We start from the raw sequence: 7,500 nt of genomic DNA, 5'->3' as shown, positions 1-7,500 counted from the left end.
GCAAACTGAAGGAGGGTGCAGAGGACGCCACTGCGCTGCAGTATCCATCAGCAGGCCCTTTGCAGCAAATGCCTCAAGTCTGACGATGTGATGTCAGTGTTTGTGAAATGCATCAACCAGATCAGATCCAGGGGCTTGAAACACAGGAAGTTCCGTGCTTTTTTACAGGAAATGGAGTCAGAATAGGTAGAGGTCCGTTGGCTCAGCGGGGGAAATGTCCTGAAAAGGGTTTTTGAGTTGAGAGAAGAATTGAAAGCTTCATGGAGAAGGACGGGGCGGCTGCTGCTGTTAAGGATCCCCAGTGGCTCATGGACTTCATGGACCTCGACATCACGCATGAGCTGAATGTACTAAACAGGAAGTAGAAAGGCCAGGGGCAGCTTATGGAAAAGCCCAGCTCTCTCAGACAAACCTTTGCCATTTCCCAGCATGCAAAGCACTCGTGGCTGCAGGCGCACGATTCACAGGAGGGAAATATGTTGATGCCATTTTGAAACTACAGAAGGAATTTGATCACAGATTTTTGCAAACTTTGAGACACACAGAGCCGCGTTTCAGATTTTTGCAGACCCCTTCACCTTTGCTGTGCAGGATGCTGCTCCTGTGCTGCTCCTGTGCTTCAGAGGGAGCTCAGTGACCTGCAGTGCGACTCTGACCTCACAGCCAAGTTCAGGGAGGCGAGTGGAGAAGCAGACTTTGAGAGAATGGCCCCCAGCTTCCCTGAGCCACCCCGACTGTTAGAGCGGACCATGTGTCGTTTTGGAAGAACATATTTGTGTGAAAAGTTCTTCTCCACCAGGTCGAGTCGTACTGATGCTCACCTTCAAGCCATACTGAGGGTCTCAGCTGCTTCCTCTCTCAAGCCAGTGTGGCTCAGATATGTGAGAAGAAGCGTTGTCAAGTCTCTGGCAGCAAAGAGAAGCCATGTTCAGAAGAACCGTTCATGGTCTTCATTCAATGTTCCATTCATGTTCAGGTGACATCATTAAAACTGTTCATAATGACGTTTGCGTCCCAGCCTCGGCCACTCTCTGCCTCCAGCAGCCCCAGGTAACTTGAGTTTGAGACCCCTGCTTTAAACCAATATAAGACCCTTAATTTACCCTGAAGGACCAAAAAATAAAAGAAAAGAGAAAGGAGACGTTGAGGACGCAGCAGCAGCAGCAGCAGCAGCAGCAGCAGCAGCAGCAGCAGTAACAGCAGCAGCAGCAGCAGCAGCAGCAGCAGCAGCAGCAGTAACAGCAGCAGCAGCAGCAGCAGCAGCAGCAGCAGCAGCAGCAGCAGCAGCAGCAGCAGCAGCAGCAGCAGTAACAGCAGCAGCAGTAACAGCAGCAGCAGCAGCAGCAGCAGCAGCAGCAGGAGGAGGATTTACCGTGGTTCAGCGTCGCCGACAGCAGCACGTTCTGTCGGCTCGGCCCCGCAGAGTTCAGACTGTTCAAGATGACGGTGAGATCCTTCTCAAAGCCCAGGTCCAGGGTCCTGAACACACACACACACACACACACACACACACACACACACACACACACACAGACACACACACACACAGAGACACACAAGTATAATATAGCCTATAATAATAAATTTTAATAAACGTAGACAGTAATTAATAATATCATAAGTGTGTGTGTATGTACGTGTGTGTGTGTGTGTGTATGTGTGTGTGTGTCTGTGTGTGTGTTACCGGTCGGCCTCGTCCAGGACCAGCCAGCGGACGGCGCTGAAGGCGATGCTCAGGGTGTTTCTGATGTGATCCACCAGACGACCGGGCGTCGACACCAGGATGTTGATCCCTTTACGCAGCCTGGGGAGACACGCGGAGTCACGCAGAGACACAGGGAGACACGCAGAAACACACAGAGACACGCAGAGTCACGCAAAGACACGTGGACACACGCGTCTTTGCAAAGACACGTGGACACACGCAGAGACACACGGAGTCACGGAGAGACACACGCGGAGTCACACAGACACACGCGGAGTCACGCAGACACACGCGGAGTCACGCAGAGACACAGACACACGCGGAGTCACGCAGACACATGCGGAGTCACGCACGGACACACGCGGAGTCACGCAGACACACGCGGAGTCACGCAGACACACGCGGAGTCACGCAGACACACGCGGAGTCACGCAGACACACGCGGAGTCACGCAGACACACGCGGAGTCGCGCACGGACACAGACACACGCAGTGTCACGCACGGACACAGACACACGCGGAGTCACGCAGACACACGCGGAGTCACGCACGGACACAGACACACGCGGAGTCACGCACGGACACAGACACACGCGGAGTCACGCACGGACACAGACACACGCGGAGTCACGCACGGACACAGACACACGCGGAGTCACGCACGGACACAGACACACGCGGAGTCACGCAGACACACGCGGAGTCACGCAGAGACACGCACGGACACACACACACACACACAGACACAGAGACACGCACACACACACACACACACTGGTGTTCAGACCCTTCCCTCAGGACACACACAGGAGGGGCCCCGTGTCCGCGGTCGTACCTGGCCTTCTCGGACTTCCTCTTCTCTCCTCCCATCAGGACGCCGGGGACGATCCAGGTGAACGGCTGCAGGGAAGCACAACAGTCAGCTGAGCGCTCACCGACCAATCAGGAGCACCCGTTACTACACCGCCAACGCTACACGCCAGGAAAAGGGTTTTACCTTCAAGAGCTTCTGGAAGGTCTGGAACGTCTGCTGGGCGAGCTGACGGAGAGAGGGACAGGGGAGAGAGAGACAGGTGAGAGAGAGACAGGTGAGAGAGAGAGACAGTTAGAGAGACAGGTGAGAGAGACAGGTGAGAGAGACAGGAGAGAGAGAGACAGGTTAAAACAGTTTGAACTTGTTTTTCTTTCTTTAAACTAAATGCTTTTACTCTGAAGGAGCAGCTTCCTGTTTCCTGTTTCCTGTGAATGGAGGTTCTGTTGATTGTGAGACTTTAACCTCAGAGTTGTGAAACAGCAGAACTGGATCTCTTCACGTTCACACCTGGAGCCACGGAGACGCTTCATCATGTCTGTCACAGGCAGCAGCCGCGGCGGCTAGCTAACTGAAGCTAACTGAGGCAAACCCCGGCTCAGCCTACACTGCTGTTGTGCTAAATGGATGTGATGCTAATGCTAATGCTAACAGGGGTCTGGATGCTTCAAAGAGCAGAAACGAGCTCAGAGGAAGTGATTTAACCTCTGAAGACGATGGACGCCATGAGCGAGCAGCCGCCTTTAGCTCAGCTTTGTTGTGCTAAATGAGTAGTGATGCTAATGCTAATGCTAACCAGGTTTGAGTGCTTTTAAAGAACAGAAATGAGATCTCAGAGGAAGTGAGTCGTAGTGAGATCAGTCACTGATTTAACCGCCACGGAGGCGATGAAAGCGTGTCCATCGCCTCATCACGTCCACGCTGAGGCGATGAACACGCTTTCATCGCCTCCGTGGCGTTCGGTGTGAATGCACGGTCAGAGTCAACATGATCATCATCATCATCATCATCATAATCATCATCACCTCTCTGGTCGGGACGATGACCACGGCCAGGGGACCGTCCGCCCTGCTGACCTTGGGCTGCAGCAGCGCCAGATTCTGGACCACGGGGACGGCGTAGGACAGAGTCTTCCCTGCAGAGACACGTGTTACCTGTCTGACACTGTTACCGTGACGATAAACATCATTCAAACATGCACAGGAGACTCACCTGAGCCCGTCTGAGACCGGACCACAGCATCACGACCAGAGAGGAGGACAGGGATCGTCTGTTTCTGTACGCTACACACACACACACATACACACACAGAGACACACACACACACACACACACAAACACACAGAGACACACACAAACACACAGAGACACACACACACACAGAGACACACACACACAGACACACACACACACACACACACACATATTTAAAAACATACGTTTCTGTTTTCCTGTATTTAGATTCAGACTCAGAGGTGTGTGTGTGTGTGTGTGTGTGTGAGTGTGTGTGTGTGTGAACTGACCTGGTCACCGTGGAAACGTTCAGGACTTTGTTCAGCGTCGCCACCTGGTGGACAGAAACCAGCCAATTAGAGCAGAGAACACCGGACGCCATGGAAACGATATGAACGATGACACAAGTTAAATAAACGCAGACATGTGTGATGACATCACGAGCTCTGGGGGCGTTCTGCGTGTGACGATGCTAAGCTAACAGTCACCAGGTGCAGGTGACATCACATCACGACCTCTCGGGGCGTGCTGCGTGTGGCGATGCTAAGCTAACAGTCACCAGGTGCAGGTGACATCACATCACGACCTCTGGGGGCGTTCTGCGTGTGGCGATGCTAAGCTAACAGTCACCAGGTGCGGGTGACATCACATCACGACCTCTCGGGGCGCTCTGCGTGTGGCAATGCTAAGCTAACAGTCACCAGGTGCAGGTCACATCACATCACGACCTCTGGGGGCGTGCTGCGTGTGACGATGCTAAGCTAACAGTCACCAGGTGCTGTGACATCACATCACGACCTCTGGGGGCGTTCTGCGTGTGACGATGCTAAGCTAACAGTCACCAGGTGCTGTGACATCACATCACGACCTCTCGGGGCGTGCTGCGTGTGGCGATGCTAAGCTAACAGTCACCAGGTGCAGGTGACATCACATCACGACCTCTGGGGGCGTGCTGCGTGTGACGATGCTAAGCTAACAGTCACCAGGTGCGGGTGCAGGTCCAGCTCCGAGAACGAGTCGCTGCTGAAAATCTTCTCCTTCAACTGCGAGACGACCGGACTGAAACCAGAGAAGAAGAAACACAATCAGAGAGGAACCAATCAGAACACAGGTCCAATTAGAGCCCAGGTCCTGGTCCGATCAGAGCCCAGGTCCTGGTCCAATCAGAGCCCAGGTCCTGGTCGGATCAGAGCCCAGGTCCTGGTCCAATCAGAGCCAGGTCCTGGTCCAATCAGAGCCGAGGTCCTGGTCCGATCAGAGCCCAGGTCCTGGTCCGATCAGAGCCCAGGTCCTGGTCCCATCAGAGCCCAGGTCCCGGTCCGATCAGAGCCCAGGTCCTGGTCCAATCAGAGCCCAGGTCCTGGTCCAATCAGAGCCCAGGTCCTGGTCCCATCAGAGCCCAGGTCCCGGTCCAATCAGAGCCCAGGTCCTGGTCCAATCAGAGCCCAGGTCCTGGTCCAATCAGAGCGCAGGTCCTGGTCCGATCAGAGCCCAGGTCCTGGTCCCATCAGAGCCCAGGTCCTGGTCCAATCAGAGCCCAGGTCCTGGTCCAATCAGAGCCCAGGTCCTGGTCGGATCAGAGCGGCCGGTGTACCTGAGGATCTCGGGGATCTCTGGGTTGTGTTTGAACAGACAGGAAGTCTTGATGTTGCTCCTTCCTGTTTCCTGCACGTTGAGGTCGTCAGTCTTCTTCTTCTTCTTCTTCGGTGGTGTCCTCCTGTCCGTGCGCTCCTCAGCTGAAGACTGACGGACAGTTGTTAATAAAACATAAACATAAATATAATAATAACTGCAGCGCCTTAAACGAAGACTGTATTCCAGATCCTGCTCACGGCAGGTGTGTTTACCTGCGCCTCAGGCCCCGCCCCCTCCCCCTCAGGCCCCGCCCCCTCATCCTCAGACCCCGCCCCCTCCTCCTCCTCCTCCCTCCTCTGTTTGAAGGAGCTTCTCTCCTCAGAGGAAGAGTTCATCCTCCTCTTCTCTGCGTTTTGCTTTTTCTGGAGGACAAGCAGAAATAAAGTGATCAGCTGTTTATGAATAAACTCTAATATTTAATATTAATAATAATATGAAATAATAATGATAATGATGATGCTAACGGACCCGGGCCCATCTCTGCTGAGCCGTCAGCGGTTTCCTCCTGAACGACGGAGACGACGATGAAGACGAGCTGCAGATGTTCAGACACAGCTGCTCCTCTGTGGACGATGACATCATCACCTGTTCACGTTTAAGACAGAAATATTAAAACACACGTTTATTATTTATATACAGATTATTATTAATAATAAGAAGAAACGTCCTTTCACCACTGATGAGTGGACTTTTTATTTAAAGAGGTGGAACTTTAAAGGAACCCAGGACGTAAACGTAAATGTGTGGTGCTTTTATTTTGTTAACTGTTTGTTTTACCGGAAGTTGTGGCTAAAAAGCGAAAGTACGGAAGATTGAGAGTTGTATAAGTATAAAAGAATATATATATATATATATATATATATATATATATATATATGTGTGTGTGTGTTATGTGTATTAATTTAGAGTTTCTTTCAGAGCCACGTTACGTTCATGTCTGATGTTTGGTTCTTGTGTTCTGAGAGTTTCATCCTCCGCTCTCACGTCGACTGCAGAGCTGCACTAACATTTCACACTTAGTATTTAAGTTTTTTTGATTCTTTATCTAAAAGTCAAAACACTTATTTTATCATTTAAATTAAACTGTTTATTAAAATGAGATTATACAGTTTTATTATTATATAAATATTATTATTATGACACAGAGCAGAGAAACACAGAGCTGCATTTCTCTCTTGGATCAGAACAGAAACATGAATAAAAACATAACGTTGTGTCTGAGGCCTGAACTTTATTAAAGAGTTAAAAAACTTTATCTGCTGAGTTTCACCGGAGCAACACACACACAGACAGAGAGACACACACACACAGAGAGACACAGAGAGACACACACACACACACACACACACACACACAGAGAGAGAGACACACACACACACAGAGAGACACACACACACACAGAGACACACACACAAACACAAACAGAGAGAGACACACACACACACACACTATCACAGACACGCACAGAGAGAGAGAGAGAGAGAGAGAGAGAGAGAGACACACACACACACACACACACACACACACACACACACACACAGTATCACAGACACTCACACAAAGACACAAACACACACGCAGAGAGACACACACGCACACACAAACAGAGACACACACACACAGCGTGCTGCACTTAGCCTGTTAGCATCGTTAGCTCATAGTCACACTCACGCTGTTAAGCTAAAGCAGCAGCTAATGCTAGCGCTAGCTTCATGCTAACAGCTGTTTCCGGTCTGTAAAGTAATAATAATAATAACAATAAAAATGAGAAAGTGATAAAAATAAAAACGAGTCAAACTCACCGAGAAACTCTGGACCAACGTGGGGAGCGCTTCCTGTTACGTCACTGAGGCCCCGCCCCCTCCACAGCTGATGTTGTGGGCATGCGCAGTAGCTCCATGTTTTATTTTGAAAGGTTTGAAACATTTCAGGTTTTAACTTTGTAAAAATATGTGAATATTTATTTCTGTTAAACATAAAAAAATAGAAAGTTTAATTTACTGCAGCAAAGTTAAAGTAAATATTAAATTTAAATATAATAAATGTTATATTTATAATATTTATGTTTGGTTTTAAGCTTTTAGTTTTTAGATTCATTTATTAAATAATTACATAG

At 50.1% G+C, this 7,500-nt stretch overlaps 1 protein-coding gene across 1 annotated transcript in view; it reads right to left on the bottom strand.

Annotated features, from left to right (window-relative positions):
- The window catches only part of ddx31 (DEAD (Asp-Glu-Ala-Asp) box polypeptide 31), a gene marked incomplete at its 5' end in the record, with an annotated part of 16,964 nt that overhangs the window by 8,249 nt on the left and 1,215 nt on the right, over nt 1–7,500 (bottom strand). Inside the window, 11 exons of the mRNA XM_083912829.1 lie at nt 1,373–1,479; nt 1,685–1,804; nt 2,541–2,605; nt 2,703–2,744; nt 3,542–3,651; nt 3,729–3,799; nt 4,040–4,083; nt 4,733–4,808; nt 5,344–5,492; nt 5,597–5,746; nt 5,853–5,969. Of these exons, the coding sequence (XP_083768955.1) occupies nt 1,373–1,479; nt 1,685–1,804; nt 2,541–2,605; nt 2,703–2,744; nt 3,542–3,651; nt 3,729–3,799; nt 4,040–4,083; nt 4,733–4,808; nt 5,344–5,492; nt 5,597–5,746; nt 5,853–5,969 (1,051 nt within the window). The remainder of the gene's footprint in view (nt 1–1,372; nt 1,480–1,684; nt 1,805–2,540; nt 2,606–2,702; nt 2,745–3,541; nt 3,652–3,728; nt 3,800–4,039; nt 4,084–4,732; nt 4,809–5,343; nt 5,493–5,596; nt 5,747–5,852; nt 5,970–7,500) is intronic.

This window comes from Echiichthys vipera (assembly GCF_963691815.1).
Source record: "Echiichthys vipera genome assembly, chromosome: 4".
In the NCBI taxonomy this organism is placed as follows: domain Eukaryota; kingdom Metazoa; phylum Chordata; class Actinopteri; order Perciformes; family Trachinidae; genus Echiichthys; species Echiichthys vipera.
The sequence above is the reverse complement of the archived record's forward strand: the minus strand, read 5'-3'. Positions and strand labels throughout refer to the sequence as shown.